The 21835-nt window shown below is 38.6% G+C and overlaps 2 protein-coding genes and 1 long non-coding RNA gene across 3 annotated transcripts; 1 reads left to right on the plus strand and 2 right to left on the minus strand.

Moving 5' to 3' along the window:
* The first annotated feature begins 1003 nt into the window (after window positions 1-1003).
* LOC146690710 (uncharacterized) lies at window positions 1004-1774 on the plus strand. Its single transcript, XM_085433769.1, has 3 exons — window positions 1004-1079; window positions 1229-1546; window positions 1632-1774. The coding sequence occupies exons 1-3, from the start codon at window positions 1004-1006 to the stop codon at window positions 1724-1726; spliced, it is 489 nt and encodes a 162-aa protein (XP_085289895.1). The 3' UTR covers window positions 1727-1774.
* A 511-nt stretch (window positions 1775-2285) lies between these two features.
* Window positions 2286-9035, minus strand: LOC146690711 (uncharacterized). The gene is made up of 2 exons (XR_014915462.1): window positions 8747-9035; window positions 2286-3115 (listed from the first exon to the last, which is right to left on the minus strand). It is a non-coding gene; the product is annotated as an uncharacterized LOC146690711 (long non-coding RNA).
* Window positions 9036-17899: 8864 nt separating this feature from the next.
* Window positions 17900-21396, minus strand: LOC146690712 (beta-1,3-galactosyltransferase 1-like). Its single transcript, XM_085433768.1, has 2 exons — window positions 21202-21396; window positions 17900-20894 (listed from the first exon to the last, which is right to left on the minus strand). Exon 2 carries the CDS (start codon window positions 20885-20887, stop codon window positions 19766-19768), a length of 1122 nt encoding a protein of 373 aa, XP_085289894.1. The 5' UTR covers window positions 20888-20894; window positions 21202-21396; the 3' UTR covers window positions 17900-19765.
* Between the last annotated feature and the right edge of the window lie 439 nt (window positions 21397-21835).

Genomic DNA, 21835 nt, shown 5'->3' on the forward strand with positions numbered 1-21835 from the left:
TATTGAAATTATAAACAGAGATGTGTCCTTGTTTTACACAAGAAAACACTGTGTAATGCTACATGTTGTTAGTGTTTTTTAGGTCATTGTTTTGTGGGTGACAAAGTGTGTTTGTCGGCTGTCAACCTTTGCTAGTGTTCTGGAAGAATGAGGTTATTTGAGACCTGAATGAAGTGTTTTGGTAGTTGTAGTGCATTTTGAATGTGAAATGAACTGCTTTGCCAAGCTGACGGTCACTTAGGAGGATTGTGTGAAGAGTTTTGCAAAAGTGACCTAAGTATTGAGAAATGTGTCCTAGCGTCTGTAAAAAACTGTAAAGCTGTGAAGAAAAGAATTCTGTGAAAAGCTGAACAGAAAACAAAGTGTACCAGAGAAAAGACACATTGGATCAATCGTTTTACAGTTCGGACTAAAATAGATCTCAACAGTGCTCTTTGCTGACAATTTCTACATTTGCAGGTAATATCTGAAAGCAATGTTATCTTGGTCATTTAAACAATATTGTTACTAATTGGCTGCAGGTGGCATAGATCAGTAGGCTATTTGTGTGAGAACAATTAAATAGATTTCTCTTCCTAAAAGTAGTAACACGTTAATTCCAGTGTACACACACACACACACACACACACACACACACACTGAACATAACAGGTAAGTGAAATAGCTTCCTTTGCTTTTAGTGTACTTTCTAGTGCAATGGACTAGTGATGTGTCGGTAGCGAACGAAACAACACACAGTTCATTTGACTGCAAACGGCAATCTACTGACACCTAGTGGTGAGATTATATATTTTTAAATCAACCTTTAAACTTTGAATCAACCTTCTAATTTTAAAGTCATTGTCTAACATTGACATGTTATATTATTTAATTATTATTTACACAGTCACATACATTAGTTCAGAATTCAGAAATAAAGCAACTTGCCACTTCCCTTTTGTGGCTCCTCCTCAGACACAAATAAAGCTGACAGGAAGTTCAGGTCTGTTTCTCTCTCTGTCTGATGATCATGATGTTCAAGCTAAACCAAGCAGCACTGCTCTTCATCAAGCTTTTAGTGATGTGGCATGTCTCTGCAGGTAAAGACTACATTTGTGTTTAAGATTATTTTTTTTCTAGATTAGATACCGATATATATTTATATTGACTTATTGTCGCCGTTAAACTTCATACACTGTTAGAGATATCCACATTTTATATTAAGATATTTTTTCCCTCTAAACTTCAGTAATGCTTCAAGACGAAAACAGAGCTATGATGGTGTCCAGAGGAGACTCAGTGACGCTGACTTGCAACATATCCAAGACAAATACAACGCAAATCTCCTGGACTAACAACAGATCTGTTTTTCATTATTCCATTGAGCTGAATCGCACCTATTCAAATTTCTCATTGCATAGACTGAAAATAAATCATGAGCTCCCTACAAAGCTAATTATTTGTAGTGCTCAGCCCGAAGATGAAGGACTTTATAAATGTAGCATAGCAGGCAACCGTGGTGTAAATATCATTACATGGAATTTAACTTTGTCTGATAGTCCCAAAGGTGGGTAGTGAAAAAAGGCAGATGAATCACTTCTAGTAAAGGTCAAATAAGCCATTTAAATGAATTCTCTGCTGATTTTATACAGAATCAATTTCATCACAATATTTTCTATACATACTCCCACCTGCAATTGGATTCCTTCTGTGTGGTATCACACTAGCTGTCTTCCTCTACAGGTGAGTACAACTTTTATAACTTCATGATGCATGCACGAATGTTGCTCTTTGTTATGCTGATGCAGAACTGTTGCAGAAGTGCTTGTAAGACGGATTTCATTATTAAACAACAATTTTATTGTGTATGCCTGCATTGAAAGAGTTAGTTCATCTCAAATTACCAATGATTATTTTTTAGTTGACCGAGCAGTTAATTTTACGTACATGTTGAGGATTTGAAGCATCTAAATGCAGCGTGTTGTGAATTTTTGTGTGTTCACTATTTCTGCAAAAACCACAAATCTAATCTAAATTAAAAGAGGTGAATCAGCCCTGAGTGCTTTAGCTTGACTTATTTTTCTATGCAGTAGAGGATGAAAAGAGGAAATGTCAGTAGTGAGGACGTGTTTGTGGTTAGAGTCAAAGTTGAGTCAAGGGCCATTTTCTATCCAACCACAACCTCTATGTTCCTTTTTTTTAACTAGAAAAGTATCCCAGCTAATTATTTTCTCAGAGTCCAGTCTGCAGAGGCTCATCATACTTAAAAGCTTTTGGAGAACAAAGAAAAAAGAACAATCCATGAGTCTGGGTATTAGTTTTTATGTTTCAGTACTGTAATCATGGTGTGGTACACAGGTAACCAATCCAACAACAACACAGGATCGAGCAATAAGAAGGACAACAAAATTGTAATGCTGAATTCATAACTCTAGGATAACTGGATCATAGGTGTAACTAAACACAAACATTTACCAGGTATAGCCTGGTAGTTTTATGTTTAACTTGTGGTAAGTTACAGCGCGTTAGCAAGCACAAGAGTGTAACAGTATATAGTTACAGTATTGTACATATCAAAGTGAGCTGTATTACAAAGTGTTACAATACAAAAAAGGAAGGCTTCCAAGGACAGTTTTCATGTTTTCTAGTGGTATGAATTTTCAGTTCGTGTTGTTTCCAAATTATGTTTTAATACAATTCAATATATAATTCAGTTCATTATCTAACATGTTAAAAAAATATAGCTACAAATAGTGACTGCCTTCATTGTCTGGGTTTTCTCACAGTGATAGACATTTTGCATTTCCTGTGGTCACTATAAGATTTCGAGTTTGTTACAATTTACTAACCAACTCTCATGTGATAATGGACACGAAACAGGTGGATATAACTAAAATGTGGTCATTATTGGTCACTGCTTTTACTCTGCAGAAAAATGAGGAGGGCACTGAATCAGGATCCAGTCCAGGATCAGTTTCCACCTAATTCAGGAGACCAGGTCAGGAGATCTTTGTCATCTTTGACACTCTCACATGTCTCTGCCTTATTTTCTTTCCTAGTTTCACCACCAATTCTTATTTGCACCTTTTTGGTCTTCATAGGCAGCGTTCTCTCAACCACAGGGTGGCACTGCTCACTGTAAAAACGACAAACAGAGTGGTCAGTATATGGAGAGGCTGAATTTAATCTATGGCCACTACTGAGCTGATCAGTCTTCCAGTTACACAGAGACATGGACGTTTTTCAACTTGAAAGCTGAAACTGCAGGGGAACCCCACCAGAATGAGGACAGCAGGGCTACTGTTGCAAAGAAATGTTGGATTCAAGGACTAGAGAAAGGACATGAACATGCTGTTTCAGAGACAGAAGGAGCATTTTTAAAAAGTTTTCAGTGCAGGAACATTGTATATTAATGTATTTAAACGGCTATAACAGTTACTGAAAGGTACATAACAAAGTCATAATAAAATAATACACTATATTTACAATCCCCACATATCTTTGATGATATGTCAGTATATTTTTCAGTACAGACAATGGCAACAATGAACATGGTTTAAAATACCTCAAACATTTTTATCACTTTCACCTTTAGATCAGTGTTTCCAGGAAAGAGGTACTTTCTATATGTTCACAATGCATACCACCAGAAATCATCAAAGTTATAGGGCTTTTTGTCTCTTTGTGAAAAACAAAACATTAAGTGGACTTGATGGCCTTGCTGGATGTAAGAGAAAATTTAATGGCGTTTTTAACATGACCCAACTTTACACTAATACAAGTTTTAACAAATTAATTCAACATTAAGTTATCGTGATTACAGACAGAATGACATGCACATACACAAATGCTACCAAAATACAACCTACAACTGGTGAAGTGAATAAATATCCATGTTATGGCAATAATGGATGAACCGAACAGAATCCACTTGGAGCTTTGAGAGAACAACAGGTGGTTGTTTTCAGAATTAAGAAAAATGATTTTAAACCTTTTAATCTTTTCAGTGGAGAATATCAGTGAAAATTAGTTTTTAGTTTCTTAGCTGGTTTATTGAATAGAAACAAAGCCTAATTGTTGTTGATGAAATATGTATATGAATATGTATATGTCTATGAGGATCCACAATGTCTCCTCATCTTCCATAGTCCTCAGCACTGGCTCCCCTCAGGGCTGTGTGCTAAGTCCCCTCCTGTTCACGCTGCTTACATATGACTGCTCAACCAGGCTGTCATATTGTAAAGTTTGCGGACAACACAGCTGTTGTTGGTTGCATCACAAACATTGATGAGACTGGCTACAGGAAGGATGTGGAACACTAAGAGGACTGGTGCAGGAAAAACAATCTCTAGAGATTGGCATATATAAGTACAGAGCTGTGTTCAGAAGAGACTTGTTGATGTTGACTTGCACCATATTAATAAAAAAATAAAACAATAATCTCTTGGACCAAAGTAAGATCTGAGGATAGCAGGGATAGCAGTGGTGCCTGTGCTTTTTTAGAAAAGTATAGTTTAAAATGAGTTTGACCAACATGCATATTAACATGCATAATGCCAAACAAGATTTGATTAGCAAGTTGTTTTTTTAACAAAGTTAAATGCATAAATGCAGAACACATAGTGGAACCACATGTAATGTTTTTAAAAAGCCAGCAGATGGTGACAGTTGATTATATGTTATGACACGATATGTAACTAAATTGATACTTTGGTTAGCACTAACTGAAACAAGTGTGATTTAAAAAAGGGCCTTAACCCTTTGTGTATCTAAGATGAATATTTCGGATGTTCAGAATTGGAGGTTCGTGATAATTGGAATACCTGTTTAAGTTAGCTCTGTGTTTTTCTGCATTGCGCCAAATACATTCTGTTTTTTAGAGGATGTTTTGTGGTCATTACGTTGAGAGCAGTGGCGTGTCTAGAAAATTTTTGTTGGGGGGGCCAGGTAGGGGCACAGATTTGGAGAAGGGTGGCAGATGTAATTGGCAGATTCTACCAACCGTTAACCATAATTCAATAATCCTATAAACCTAATAACCGAATGCACTTTTAACTCTTATTAGAATGAGATTTTAACCACTACGGTGCAAAGTTTTTAGATACTGTGTTGATAAAGTACAAGAGATACAATCAGTGCTTTGTCAGTGTTTACTCAGCATTCAAGGACATCAATATTTGCATAGTATTTTTACTGACATGTAGTGCACATATGTTTTGGGCAAAAACATTTTTGAATATTAAAATACGAACATTTTTAACATACAATTGGCAAATTAGCCAATGCCTGTTAAAAAAAAGAAGATAATCTTCTCACAAACTGGTGTTTGATTTTGAAACAGGAAAAAAGTGGGGAAACAAATGAAAAGACTAACATTTGAATAAAACCTGAAAGCAAGTAAATACTTTCTATGCTGCCTTATGGTAAACTTTGGTAATATTGATCAAGAGCAACACTGGCTGATGATGAAATACAGTCAGCTGGCATGGTGACACTGCCAGTATTAACCTGCAGGACTGGACTGGGACAGAAAATCGGGCATTTTGACTACAGACCGGCCCCCCAGGTATTAAAGCCATAAAGCCTTTGAATGAAAACAAACGCTGTTGTGACAGTGATGTACAGTCTTGTTGGTATATGTATGATTTCTATACATTTTACATCAGATAAAAACTTTGGTTGTAAGATTTAGATAATTATTTAATAAAAGCTAGATATTTTAAATGAGAATAAGAAAGAAAAGTATTTCTTTGTGCCCCCCTTTCCCTGTTAATGCCCTACCTGCCCCCTGGCAAAACTTTGCTAGACCCGCCGCTGCACAGTTACCAGTTGTCAGCTACTTAGAAAAGGATCCTGGTGTTATTTATCTCTCAGAAACAGCTCATAACTTCAACTCATTCATGTCACCTAAAAGGTAAACCTGTTTCTCCATCACAGCTCTGATGATTCAGTAAGGACATCTCCTGGTTTCATCCTCATGTTTCCCTCTCACCACATATACAAACCGACATCATGACCAGCAGCTTTACAGCTGTGGCTCCAGCAAACATCAGCTGATACTAGAAATTAATATTAAATAAATTCTAACAACAGCTGATCAAGCTTAAACGTGCTGCTGTTGTTTAGCGCGACATCTGCTGGTTTCCTGTTTCTGGCGCAAAGTGGGCGATAAACAAACAAGAGAGAAAAGCCGATCAGCTGATCATTGATCAGTTTCATGATTGAAGCAGCAACAGGAGAGGCAGGGGAGAGAATGAGAGAAGAGGCAGCTGTGCAGCGTAACGACAGAATAACTCCAGCTTTGTGTCTTTTTTCCATTCTAGCTAAAGTTCGGGACAAACTGCGTCTCTTCTCAGCTCAATACCAAACGCGTAATATTTTCTCTGAATGAGGGACCATTCCATTTTTTTAAGGAGCCGTTGGCAACTCTACTAACCTTATGAATAAAATAAAGTTCACTATCAGTAACATCATAGCATCCACCCACCTAAAAACTCCATCAAGCTGGCTAGAACGCAGTACGAGTTATTGCAACTGAGGGTAAAAAGTCAGCACAACGAAAATAAACTCCACCTAAACTTGGTTTATATCTGACCCAGAGAGACTGCAGGTCATAACTTCTTACCTGAAGTTCAGTTCACCTGACACTCGGACTGGCGGCTGCTTCGGGTCTCTCCTCCTGCCTCCCCTTCCCTCATCCACCTGCTGCCTCTGTGGAAGCCCCGTCATAGCCACCACCAAACAACGGAGTTATTTCTACACATCGACCTGCATCTGGCCAATCCACCACCTCTCATTGTTCATGCCATTACAAAAAAAATAAAAAATAAGTCACTGGGGATATGCCCGGTATGCCCGATGGCCAGTCCAGCTATGTTAACCTGCAACCAAATCTGCAGCTCCATACAGCAATGTTACGACTTAGATTATATCTTATAACTCATAACTCTTATGTTAGCTGCCCTCAGTAGCATACTGTCTGAAATATTCCACAGCTGCAATAATTCTTTAAGTGTTATTTTTTCCTTGGGATTCTAATTTCACCGAAGTTTACTAAACTCAACAAACTTGATATTACTTACCGGGACATTTATTCTGTCCTCATTTTCTTTCACCGAAAAATTGTTTCCTGCAGTGCCATCTTTCGCGCTTGGCTCTCCTACCTTTGCTAACGTGATGCACATAGCGCAGAAGCCGATGCTGCATTCACGTACACTCGGATATCTGAGCTTCACCGTGAAAACATAATCGGACATTTGATATTTGATTGAATTTTATTGTTTTGTCTTTGGGGTGGCACCTGGGGTGGCCAGTCTGGTTGGGGGGGGTGGCCTGTGCCCCCCCAGGCCACCCCGCTGGACACGCCACTGGTTGAGAGGCTCAGTTCAAGCTGTCAGCTGACAAGAAAACAGTTCTGAGAAAAACTGAACAGGAAACAAAGTGTGCAAAAGAAAAGACACACTGGATGAATCGCTCTACAGTTTGGAATATAAAGATCTGAACAGCGCTCTCTGGTGACAATTTCTACATCTACAGGTAATATCTGATGGTGATGTTATTTCCATGACATAAAAAATATTGGCACTAACTGGTTGCAGGTGAAATAGAACATATTGTTCAAATTCAAATTCAAATTCAAATTTTATTTGTCACGTACACAGTCATACACAGTACGATATGTAGTGAAATGCTTGGACAACTGCTCGTGACCTAAAGAAAACAAAAAAGGAAAAGGCTATGAATAAGATAGGAAATAAATATGAAAAATTAAAAAGGGTAAATTTAACTAGGAAGGAATAAAATATAAATTAAGGTTAAAAATGAAATAACTGTACAACACAAATTAGAATGAAGGGTAAATTTAACTGGGAGAATAAGATAAAATATATAAATTAAAGTTGAAAATAAAATAACTGTACAACAAAATACACAATATAGAACTATATAAGAATGTATGAAGAAATATAAATAAATATATACACAATAACAGCAGCGTGATTTAAGTAATGAAGTGAAAGTATCTTCCTCTGCTTTTGTTTGTAGTGTTTGTGTCATGGTTCTGATTCGTTTCGACCCAGTATTTTTAGTTCTTGTGTATAGGCTTTATTTGAATGTTGGATCGTTTTGTTTCCCTGGTGCTTTGTTGATTATTATTATTATTATTATTATTATTATTATTATTATTATTATTAATAATAATAATAATAATAATAATAATAATAATAATAATAATAATAATAATCTATTTTCAGTGATTCTGGTTTAGGGTTTTGTGTCTCATGTTTTGCATAGTTTGAGTTTCATGTGTTATATTCTGTCTGCCTCTCTGTGTCTGCATCCTAGTGTGATGGTTTCCTGTTTTATTTTGATAGCCCCTGTCTGTTGTCAGTGTGTTCATTTTTGCTTCTCCCCTGTCTCGTTAGTCTAATTTCTCCCAGCTGTGTCTCCCTCCTGTTGCCCATTCCCTGATTACTCCCCTGTCTATATAAGCCCTGTGTTTTCCTGTGCTCTCTGTCGCATTGTACCCGCAACCTGCTGTGTCTCCTGTTCCGGTTTAGTATTTCTAATCCAGTGTTTCAGTCCTTAGTTCCTCTGTCCAGAGGTTTGTTTGTTTTTTGAGTAAGAGGTTTTTTTTACCAGCAATAAAACTGCTCCTTTACTACTCCCCACCTTTTCATATGAAGAAACCTTATTTTTCATGGTCCCTGTGCCTCCCAGTGTTGCTACAAGTATTTGTTGTTTTGCTCTCTCTCACTCTGACTCTTACCTGTCTGCCTGGGCGGAGCTCAGATGGGGCTCCTGCCCTTGGCATACGCACCTGCAGCTAATCACCGGTGATTTGCAGTTGCTCTCGTGCTCTTCTTAATGCAGGGGCTCTGAGCGACTCGTTGCTGGAATATTGGCTGTATCCTAGTGATGTGTCCTGTGTGTCGAAGCGTCGAATCGTGTGTCGGGTAATCTCGGGGGCGTTTTTGTGAAGCGCGTATCGAGGCTTGCTTTGATTACGTATGCAGTGACGTTCGAGGCCTCGCGGGCAGTCCGTACCACGTGACTGATTCAGGGACTGGTTTACCGGTTCGCGCCAGATTCGAAATAAAATGGGCAGAAAAACAGCTGATTCCCCATCACACTGTGTTGTGGAATTGGATTACGTACGTGCTACATAGTTACTTGTGCATTTCTTCTTCGATGGAACCAGCAAGGAAGAGATGTTTTTTTTTAAATTTTGTCTCTCCTAATAAAGTATGCACACAGTAATAAATATCACAAATGATAAACACCATAATATAAATAAACAACACTACACATCCTATAATCTGATTTCTGTCTTTTAGTTTATTAAAAAGTGAAGCACCAAACACTAGTTTGTGTCATTATCCAGATGTACATAAGCATGATTACACAGGTACTAGGAGCGGGTTTTGATTATAGATTAAAATCGATTCCAGCTTGGATAACGTGATATCGATTCATTAAAATCCTGAATCGATTTTTAATATAAATATTACTACATTTCAACCACCACCAAACAGCTAAAACAGTAAATGAGAGCAGGTACACCGATTCTGCACAAAGATGTAAACACAAGGCGCGGACCGCTGACGCATCAGAATCACAATCACACACACACACACACACACACACACACACACACACACACACACACACACACACACACACAAACAATATACTTCAAGAACAGTTTCCCGTCTAAAAATCTGTTTTCTGCATTATTCGCTTGTTTGTTACGCATAAGACCTCCATTGTTTGTCAGCCGCTGTTCTTTCCCATTTAAATACTTCCGAAAAGAAAACCTAATTTCTGCCGTTCAATAGGCTACTAAAATAATTTAAACTTTTTAACATTATGCAAAATTGCAAAACGCTAAGGTGTGTCTCTAAAAAAAAACCTCTATTTGCTCTGCTTAAATTCAGCAGCATCAGGTAATGTTCATTTGTTGATTAATGGTTTTCTTTTGGTTTTGATCTACTGCTGAATATTTTTATAAAATCGTTTTTCTGTTTTTGCCTCAGCTATGTTGACACAAAGGCATCTGCAGCTTTCTTTTTATAGTTATACAAATATGCAAATGTACTGATCGATGATCTGAATTATACTATTGACTGACTGTCTGAGGCTAACAGTTACACAGTCATACCAACACGCTGTCCTGATACTTTCCACTTTCTCTTTTGTATCACACATACTGAGACAATATTCGGGATAAATAACCAAGAAAACAATTTATTTATTCAGTTTAGAGGTTTACACATCATCATAATCACAGAGCCCGCTTCACTTGAGTTGTCCACTTGATGGCGCAGTAGAGCAAATGAATCATCACAATGCTTCGAACCATGAGTCGACCAATTGGGTGGAAAGCTTCAGTCCATCATGAGGCTTCATCTCACCATCACTACTGTATCCCAATTCACGGTCTGCAGCTTTAAAGGCTGCATTTTAAGGCCGATTACGTCACAGCGACGCAACGAAGGCTGTCCCAATTCAAAGGCTGCTCAAAATGGGGCCCTCAAATGCGTCCTTCATTTCCCAGAATTTTAAGGATGTGGCGGTGTAGACTTCGTGGCCCAACATATCCCAGAATGCATCGCAGTGGGCGTGGATAATTTTGCCGAAAAAAATGGCAGAAGCAGAGCGGCGGAAGAGTAAACTTTTTAAAGTAAGTACTGAATATTATGTCACTCATTTATGTGCAAATTTAATAATGAAGAACATTCAAACATTACTGTTGGCCACATGGCGACAACGTTATGTGACATTAGCGATGTTTGTACTAACTTGGTTTTAAAGCCTTTACTTTAAAATATATGACGTTCAATAGTTGACGTTAATCCTACAGAGAATGTGATGATTTTATGGATAATTAAAGTCAGTCATATATCCACAAACACAACAAGCTGAAAGTCAGTGATGCTGCTCGGTTTGCAGTCCTGAATATCACGGCACAAGCAGGATCCACTGCACTGTTAATGTTAGCTATGTTACATTGCTGCCTCTGTTCGGTGGTGTCAGCCAAACGGACTTTAACATGTGTTTGAACGAGCTGACGGTTCACTCGTTAAGCTGAAAGAAAGATGCTTTAATCACAGGAGTCACAGGTGTGTCCACTGTACCATCTGGGAACTCTTCTTGTTTAGCACTCGTAATAACACAAACACTAAATCCTCCATCTCTTGTGCTGTTTTGTAGCAGTGTGTACACCTGAGACTGTCACCTGTCTGTCTGTCCTGCACTCTCTCTCTGTTTCTTTCTCTCTGATTGTGTAATAAAAGTATGAACATGTGTTTATAAGTTACACTTGTGTTTGAATCCTGCAGCTTATCACACATTTGATTTCCATGTGTGACAACTGCAAGTGTCCCGAGTGAGGACAGACTGAGGGACCCACTGCTGCACATCATCTGTGAGGCTTTGCACCCCTGATGATCCACCAGGACAAACTCAGCAGTGTGTGAGGAAGCAGAGGAGGAAGAGCCAGCAGCAGCTGACAGATGGAGAGAATAGACAGACTGTTCCCTGTTTGTGAAGGACTGCTAGAAAAGTTTAACATAACTAATTGTCTGTCCTGAATCAGTCTTATTAGGTAATGTTCAAATAATGTTATCATCCCAGTGTTTTCAGTGTGGGAGAAAGTACTCAGGGCCTTCAAGTTACACACTATGAAAGGCAGCAACAAGTTTAATGTTCAGAAACCTAAAGTATGTATCAGCAGCAGAATGGAGCTAAAAATAAATGTTTGTTCCAGTTCTATGAAGCTTTGAGTATTTTGGATTAGTAGCACTGCTGTGTTTGTTGCATCATATTGCTGTAATTTTTTATATGCTTTATATATTCTGAGGTAAGTTGATCTATAGTGTTACATCATATTCTATAAGGATGTTATATGTTTGTATACTTTGTACCCAGTTTTACCCATTCAGCAGAAGTCAGCCTGTTTAAGGCTCTGATGTCTATTCTGTATGACTTAAAGCAGTTATGACATGGTCTGATTTTCTCACCCAATAAAGGAATATTTCATATAGCAGTCTACTCTTCATTTTATCAGACACAGTTATCACAGCTTGTACATTTTCTTTTCATACATATGTAAGCATTGAGCCAAATTTAGTAATGCCAACATATTAAAAGAACAATATTTGTCTCTTAAATATAATACATCTATATATACAATGTCAAAGATACTTGTCTTTGAATGAAGATTTAAGGTGATGGGAAATATAAATAACTGCAACTTGAATCTTTACTGAAGCTCAGTGTTTGGCACAGTTCACTCATATGTATTTCACTCACATGTGCTGTACCAGTGTACCTGGCCATATATCATAGTTACACTGACTTTAGTCTCATGAACAACATTAACTAATTGTTATTTACTAACTAATCTTAAAATGACTGTTCAGTACAGAAATGAAGGCCAACAATCATGTTTTACAGTCCCGTGGTCTCAGCCTCAGATACTTATTAAATCACACAAAGCTCATGTAGAAACAAATGAACAAATGTTCTCCTTCATTTCTGTCAACCACACGTTTCCAGCTATCATGGTTGCTAGGCAACCTGGGCAGCGCGACGGAGGCTAGACCGTCCCATTTCACAAGCCTCGGACTTCCGGCCTTAGCGGTCTTTGAGTACACGGCCCTTGAGGACCATTGAGGCTGCGTACTTTAAGGCTGCAGACCCTGAATTGGGATACAGCCAAGGAGTAGTAATTAATAAATTCAGCACTATTCAACAAAGTGCGACACTGTGTGTGCAAAAGAAGGTGTTACAACTAAAAAACGTGATTTGGTACCAACTAATAGTAGGATTGAGGTAAAGCCTCCTCTCAACATCTCAGTCGACAGGGTCTCTCCCAGAGGGGGGGGGGGGGGGGGGGGGGCTGTGACCCGTTGACGCCCCTGCCAGCCCCCATCCTTTGGGAAACCCTCTACAGAGGAACCGTGAGAACAAGGAACTTGCAAGTTCTTCACTCAGGCACTGTTCATACCTGGTCTATTGGAAGTTCATGTAAGAAGTCAGAAGCATGATGGGGGCGTCAGGGGGTGGAAGGCAGTGCCTAAATGCATCTCCCCTTCTTAGATTTTGAAGGAAAAAAATACATCACAATAGTTTAAGTAAATTGAAAGAAATCAAGTGGACTTCTTTAAATGTCTCCAAGCCGATTCTCCTCTGATCCAAGAGGCTTCTTGTCCAGTTGATTTGCTACGAAGAGATTTTGGCTGTAGAAGTATTAATAAACAATACTTCACCTTCTAAAGAGGAAAAAAGTGATGTTTGTGATGTGATGTTCAATATAGCTGTATAATGTTTATAATGTTTAAATGACTATAATGTTTAAAGTGTAACAATTATGTGAAATTTGACTCTGACACCTTTGAAATATGTGAATTTCCTGTTGATGCTTTTCCTTTTAGTTAAGGCGGTAAGACCATGTGTGTGGCTCTTTGTGGTGCATGGACCTTTGCTCTGCACACGAGGTGGATAGATAAATTGTTTTCTTATGTCACAGGTCAAAAATTGAACCCCTACATTGGATAAGTGGGAAAAAATGGATGGCGATGCCTCAAAATACTATTTTTAACAGCAGCTTTCTTTTTCTTTTTCTTTTTTTACAAGTCTCGATACTTTTATGAATCAACAATGGCCAAGTTAAAGTGGAAGTTTGTAGTAAAAATGTCATGAGGCAGAATAAGTGCAAGAATTACTGGCTGTGTTGCAAACTGAGCAACATAAGAAAAATCATTATAACGCCCAGATTTTTAATGAACAGCACAAGAATCATTGAATCTGCAAAATGTCCCTGCATCTTTACAATGTGCATCTGAAAAAATTATATATACTCTAAATGTATTCCCAGTTGATTTAATTTTTTTAAAATGTAATAAAAAAACAACGAAGTGTGTTGACATGAAACATTGTCTATGCTACTTCCACATACATTATTATTTATAGTTAAGGTCAATCACCTACATGTAAACGTTAGTTATCTGCTTAGCAACAGAGCAACTAACCACTTCCTTTTTTTTCAGCAGCTCCTCCTCGATGCAAAAAAGCCGAAGATGAAGTTCAGGTCTGTTCTATATATAGAACAGTGGTGGCATAGAAGAGCCACCTCCACAGGACAAGACTCAGCAGTCCATCTGCATCTTAAAGATAAAGGACACTCTTTCGAGGATGCCAATGTTGACATTTTGGACAGAGAGGACAGATGGTTTGAAAGAGGAGTGAAAGAAGCCATCTATGTCCACTGTGAGCGACCATCTTTGAACAGAGGCGGTGGTTTACGACACCAACTGTCTGCCATCTATAATCCAGTTTTGAGATCCCTTCCCAGACACCTTAACGCCCACTCACATCCTGATGATAAGGTGGGGCCAGGTTTCACAATGAGCTCATCCGAAACCCTGGCTGATTGGACCCACACCCAGTTTCACACCTTGGCTCAAGCGATTAGAGGATCATCAGGGGGTCCTTTTGTCCCTCTGTGGGGGGTTACTCCCACTAGGTTTAAATCTGGGACTCTCCACCATTTGACCTTAGAACTGAAGAAGCTTCTCAGATGAGAGGTGAAATGTCTTCAAGCAACTTAAAGAAGTCCAGACGCTTTTGTTTGCAAGCTCCTTTGACTACGATGACCTGGATGACTGAGAACCTTCACAGACACACTTACAGAGGTAGTAATTATTGACCTCAGCTGTTAGCCTGGTGATGACTCACACTGATACTCTGAGACGAGGTTTAGTTTCTTCTGTTTGCTTCTGCTCTTCATCAACTCAGCAATTATTCACCAGGCGAGACATGCATGTGTGTCTGTTGCATCTTTTCAACTGGATTTCATTCTCAAGTTATTGATCAGTTAAATTAGTTATTTGGTTTAGCTGTACGAAACTCCAGTGATGTACTGACAACAAAAAGAAATGATAGAAATCCAATGTACGTATTTAGTTCCATTTAATTCAATTTTATTTATACAGTGCCAAATCACAACAAAAGTCGCCTCAAGGTCCTTTATATTGTAAGGTAGTCCCTACAATAATACATACTGAAATAACCCCAATAATGACATGACCCCATATGACCAAGCACTTTGGTGACAGTGGGAAGGAAAAACTCCTTTTTTAAGAGGAAGAAACCTCCGGCAGAACCAGGCTCAGGGAGGGGCGGCCATCTGCAGTGACCAGTCGGGGTGAGAGAAGGAAGAAGGGATAAAAGACATGCTGTGGAAGAGAGCCCGAGATTGATAACAAGTATGAATTGCCATTCCACTGTCCATGCGGTGGACAGTGGAATGGGATATTGCAAACACCCTGGAAAAGACTCTGTAGGATGCTTCACTTGCCAGCCAGAATGCAAAAACAAGGACCTCAATTGTGGCACCCCAACTATATGTCTCCGATCCTGGTTAAGGAGATTCAGCAGCACGTTCAGAGACTCTATGCTCAGGCGGAAATTGGGCCTAGTGTCCTCATCCACACAAACTGAAGGCTCCTAACTGAAGGCCTGAGAACTGAAGGTTCTAGGAACAACAAGTAAGCCCACAGTGTGAGAGTGAAGTGCTTTAATAGGGTGATGTTGTACTACAAGGTCATTAAGATAAGATGGGGCCTGATTATTTATTACCTTGTATGTGAGGAGCATGATTATGAATTCAATTCTGGATTCAGCCGGGAGCCAATGAAGGAAACACAATACAGGAGAAATATGCTCTCTCTTTCTAGTCCCTGTCAGTAACTCTTGCTGCAGCATTTTGGATTAACTGAAGGCTTTTCATGGGGTTTTAAGGACATCCTGATAATAATGAATTACAGTAGTTCAGCCTGGAAGTAATAAATGCATGAACTAGTTTTTCAGCGTCACTCTGAGACAGGATATCTCTAATCTAATCTGCACTATATCAAGCAGGACAAGCACAGAGATGAGTCCACTGTCAGAGGCCATAAGAAGATCATTTTTAACCTTCACTAAAGCTGTTTTTGTGCTGTGATGAGCTCTGAAACCTGACTTAAACTCTTTAAATAAGCCATTTCCCTGCAGATGATCTGTTAGCTGTTTGACAACTACTCTTTCAAGAATTTTGGATGTGAAAGGAAGGTTGGAGATTGTCCTATTATTAGTTAAGACAGCTGGGTTCTGTCATGTAATAAATATATTCTTAGGACCAAAATAACACCTATATGAGACACATTTTTAAATTCTAATGTTAGAGTTTCTTCAACTGGTTTTTGGGGCTGTGCAGGGCTCTCTCTTCCAGAAGATGATTGAATAAAGAAATATAAATGTTTTGACCACTCTGAGTCGGGTTTTCTCTGTTCTATCATGGTGATCAAAGAATTGGGTTTTAATAGTCCAGAGATTTTTTTTTTTTTTTTAAAGAAATGGTTTAACTACTGCCAGCTTGAAGGTCTGCAGTACATAGCTGATTATTAGAGATAGCTTGATCATATTTAAGATTGAACCATCAATCAACGGCAGGACTTTTTTGAGCAGTTTTGTAGGAGTGGGGTCTAAATCATTCTAAGTCCACAAATCTGTTGCACGGCAAAGGATGAAAGTAGAAGAGTCTGGAAATCTGTGCTGTGTTGATTACGCATGCAAACTGGTAAATGAAAGAACAAGAAGTGCTGGTTATCTAATCAAGTTAAGTCAATGTTGTAATCTCGGGTTTTACCCCATGGAAGCAGTGTTGGCTCATTGTAAAAATGCCTTCCCTAACGTTTTGGTGAAATGTGTTATATATTTATCCAATAAAAAATATACTCAGGAGAAAAGCAGAGTTCAGTGAAACAGAGTTTACTGAGTTGACTGTTTTACTACAGGGAGTAGAATCTTTTCTTCCATTGGCCCAGGGTTACAATGACCCATTTGGCAAAATACAAGCAGACAAAGACAAAGACAAAAACAAAGAAATGGCCTTACAGAAAGAGGGGAAAGAAAGAAAAGTCCACAAAGCAGAGTGTGGTGACCGGGTGTGGCTTGCGGCTCAACTGCAGGGGAGAGGTGAAGCAGAGGGTTCAGGGTTGGAGTCAGGAGAGTCTGGCTGCCACAGCTGCAAGTCATCACTTCCAATTTGATCTTAATAGAATGGTGGGACCTGTGACATTGAGCAAAAAAAGGAAGGAGAGCAGAGGAGATGGATGAAAAATCTGTGTGTGAAACACTGTGAAAACTGTCTGTACATAGTTGACCTGTAAGTTCGAAGCAGTGTCGTGGTCCCCCAATAACCACTGATACATAATGAAGCAGAGAGAAAAGGCCTGGCTCCATGGTGAGCCCCTACAATGATTAAATGTTCCCTTGATCTTTCTCTCATCTCTAAAATGCTTTGCCGGGCCCCTTACACAGGACCATTTTCCCTTGGGAGACCCTACGAAGGAGCAAATCTTCTGTTTTTATTTTAAAAGTTAAATTTAACACGCATGTACATTACAGAATACCATTCCCATTCCCCCAACTTAGTTTGCTGGAAGCTGATAATCAAAAGTACAAGGTCCTTGTCAGTGGTTGTGAAAACTTGTATTATTAACTTAACTGTATCCTGCTGTGTGCTACATATGAGAAAATACACCTCCGTGTATTTTTCTGAGCCAATTCTCACAGCTGTTTCTGGATTTCATCTGTGGAAATGTCTAAGGAGAACAAGGTAACCACAACTGTAATATTGTATGACCTGCTGCCACTAAGTTACAAGGTTAACTTACTGTGGGTGTCTGTAGATAACATTGCCATATTAATCAATTAAGTCTTGTTCTATTTAAAATGAAAAGAGATATTTTTAACAGCTGTTGGCAAATTTTACAAAAACATAACTGAGTTCCAGATGAAAGGTAAGTGGATGATGAAAGAGCCATGAAAGTACACACATACATGTAAAAAAAAAAAAAAACACATAACAGACACATTTCCTAAAACTTAGCTGTATCAGCTATTTATTGCACACACAAATCAGTCGACATACAGGTTCAACTCGTTCCATTTCATCCCATTGTTTAATTGTGGCGTACAAAATAGCCACAAAGTGTCTGCATTTAACCTTTCTAAGATTTTCACTGTTACACACTTCACATGTCAGAATTGTAAATGTAAAAAAGATCTATTCAGTACCTTCATGTACAGCTTTACTTTAAAATACATTAAGCAGTTATTGGTCACTTAATTGCAATGCATAATGTAGACAGATATTCAGAAGAGCCTAATGTAATAGTCAGCAGTTGTAAATATTTGTCTAACTCAGGGGTGGGCAACTCCAGGCCTCGAGGGCCGGTGTTCCTGCAGGTTTTAGATGTGTCCTTGAACCAACACAGCTGATTTAAATGGCTAAATTAGCTCCTCAACATGTCCTGCAGTTCTCCAGAGGCCTGGTAACGAACTAATCATGTGATTCAGGTGTGTTGACCCAAGGTGAGATCTAAAACCTGCAGGACACCAGCCCTCGAGGCCTGGAACTGCCCAGCCCTGGTCTAAGTGGTAATAACAGAAAAAATCCTGTTTTCATAGAAGTTACTTTAAACTAATATTGCCCTGTAACCTTTAAAAATAATAATAATAATAAAACCATATTTACACATGGAATGTATTCATAATGTACCTGTTAAAGTTATATTCTAATTATATATTATAATTCAATAAAAATACTTTTGACAAAAAAAATTGTATCTACTGTACAGAACAACAAGCGGTCTTTAGCCCAGGTGCAAAAAACATTTCAAAACATCCAAGGTAAGTGTAGGCAGCAGTCGTTTTTTAATGTTTTATCCTATTCGTATCACTAAATATCCAAAAGTTCATAAAAATGTAAGTGGAGTTTCTGACAGTTTATTTATTAAACATAAAACAAAACCTTTAAAACAAAAACTCTAGATATGTCAGTGGTGACCTGGTTGATATTAGCCTGTCTTTTAGTGCAAGAAACATTCAGACAGGCGTTAAAAAAAGGGGATTTTTGGAAGACATCACTTCCTCTATATATACAGTATGGTAAGTAAAGATGAGGCCTAGAACATGAACAGAAGGAGTAAAGCAAGAAGAACATCCTTCAAGCCTTAAACTATTTTCTACACACATCAACAGAAATCTCATGTTTGAAATAATTTTCTACACTAACGTTTAAAAAGTAATTAAAAATTAGGGCCACAGGGATAAATTTATTTCACTCCCTATGTTATGTATATTCCCATAATTGATGCATGGGTGCCGTTTGATAGGACATACATATGCAACAGACGTCAAAGGTAGAGGTTGTTTATAATGTTATTCATGCACCTTGGAAAATTCTCAACTTCTTAATCGCAGTGAGAAATAAATTCTATCATACACTGACCTGTTGCAAAATATCCATTTAATACACTGTAAGGTCAATATGCTTAAGGATATCGGTTTCTGTGTACCTTGCATTTCCCAGAAACTGTGAACACAGAGAGGACTGTAACTTGAGAACACAGTCAGGGATCATGTTTTGTAACGTCTTAAGAACGGGTGTGACTGCATGTTTTCACTTTGACAGTTTTTAAACTTGATTAACATAGACTCAGATATGTAAAATGTCACTCTTTAAATAATAAACTACATAAAACGTCTGACTGTGTAGTTTAAATATACAGTGGAACAATACTAGTTCAGTTTCAATAAAATTTGAGATTAGGGGATTTTACATGAGTATCATAATAGCCTATATGTGAATATAAAAATACATATTTTTTTAAAGAGTCATGGAAAGTCTGCCCTGTTGTTTCATGTTGCATTTTTATTTTATTTTTTCAGTTTATGGTTAGCAGTATGGGCCTGGGTTTTTAAACTCATTCCAAATCTGCTCACGGTTAGTGTTTGGATCAGTTGTGGTGGCTACTATCCTGGAGAAGGCACATCGATTATATGGCAAAGGAAATACATGGAAGTAACCCCAGTTTGGGGGGTCAGTGGGAGGAATGCCCAGGTGCTGCATTAACAACCCTAAATACACATCCTCAATGTAAACTGCTTTAACATGTCTGGATGCCTCAATGAGCTTTTTTGGGAGGTCTAAAGACAAAATGTAGCCCAGGCCCAGAGCATAGCGGGGGTACTGTGGCGGAGCATAAATGTCATGAGGTAGGTACCACTTAGAGCTTGGATTTCGCAGTACTGCAGCACCTCTTGCCACAAGCCCAGTCATATAGTTTGCTTTTTGAGCATTCAAGAGCATACTGACAAGATTATGTACATTCAGAAACATGTCTGAATCAATCTTCATAGCATAAGAGGGGCTGGAGCAGTGTGCAGTTAGCCACTCCAGCATCACCATGGTCTTAATGGTGAGATTCTTGTAGCAGTCCACAAAGTTGCTCTGGATCAGGTCGTGATGCTCTTTGCTCTCCTCAAGTACTTGCTGTTGGACCTGCTCCACCTCCTCCCCGGTGTGCAGCCCCAGTAAAAAGAACGGCCTCACCACTTTGTCCAGGACAAGACTTTCACTCCCCCAGGTTTTGCGGATGATGTCACGGTGTTTCCTATTGTTTGGGGCCACAGGAATGATCAGAACCACAAATGGGTTCTCCTGTTCACATTTCTGTGGCTCATTTATGATGTACTGGTAGTCATGGGGGTATTCAACTAAATATGGTCCAGGAGACACGTAAGGAACAGGTGTTGGTGGTACAGTTGTATTTTGAGAAGTGGAGTTGTCATTAGTTGTAGTGTTTAGTGAGGATATGTTTAGTCTCTGACCACTGAAGAAATTCAACAAATTTGCTGATTGATTTTGCATCCACTTTTTTGGGTTTTCATCTGGTATTATTGTATTTCTGTTGTAAATCAGGAACAGACCTGCAAATACCAGAATAAAGACGAAATACTTGTTCCGGGAAAACTTGCACCACCTCCCATCCTCTGCTGGTTTCACACCTTCCACCATTTCTTGGCTAAGAGGAGAGATAAGGTATTGAGATATCTTTCTGTCAGTGGTTTTGCTTTCAAACAAATCAATTCATCCAATTATTAAATGCAAGTTATTAGAGTGCCATTACCTCACACGGGCTGTTTTATCAGTTTAATGATCCCTCAGGATCCCTCAGAATCATTAAATGGATAAAACCTTAAAGTAATGTTTTAGCTTCATATTTATTCAAATTTTCTATAGAAATATCTCTCAACTAGTGACCGTTTGCTTTCCTACTCCCTTATTTGAGAGACATGAGAGACAAAAATGCATTTAAAAAGGTTACATACCTTCATTGGATGTTAACATTCAGTTTTCTAAAAATGTAAGCTTTTCCCCTTGTCCAGTTATACAAAGAAAAAACTGAGGAGATGTTGTTTCGCTGAAAAATTCATGTCAACGCTGGCATTTTGTTTCACAGGAACAGACTAGAGCAGACACCAAGCAGTGTTAAAGCTTTCCAGGGATTAACAGCCCATCCTATGACTGTTCTAAGGCTGAGCGAGTAACCATGGCATTGTGTGACGTCTCTTACCTGTGAGGCAGCCACACCTTTTTTTTCTCCACACCTTTGTTTTGCCTGCGAAAGACTCCTAACCGTCCTAAGGCTTCGTGAATACCTGTTTGCCTTTTCTGATCTTGAGTGTAACTAAATTACACATGTGTACAAAAAAAATATATTTCCAATTTTGTGATACATATAAATATCAACTTTTTTGACTGAAAGTTGCTGTAGGGTGCTCACATTAATTGTCTATTTATTTAACTTTTGACCAGCTTGGAAGGCTCTTGCGTAACACCAATACACACCTGTATGATTACTGGTTCGAGGAACAAGATCCTTTATCTAAGTATTATATTAAGTAGTTAAGAGCAACATTAAGTATTACACTGCTCCATGTCAGTTTGTAAACAGCCATTTAA

This window comes from Copadichromis virginalis, linkage group LG16 (genome assembly GCF_057382275.1).
Source record: "Copadichromis virginalis isolate Kocher_CV1m ecotype Utaka linkage group LG16, C_Virginalis_male_GT1.1, whole genome shotgun sequence".
NCBI lineage: Eukaryota > Metazoa > Chordata > Actinopteri > Cichliformes > Cichlidae > Copadichromis > Copadichromis virginalis.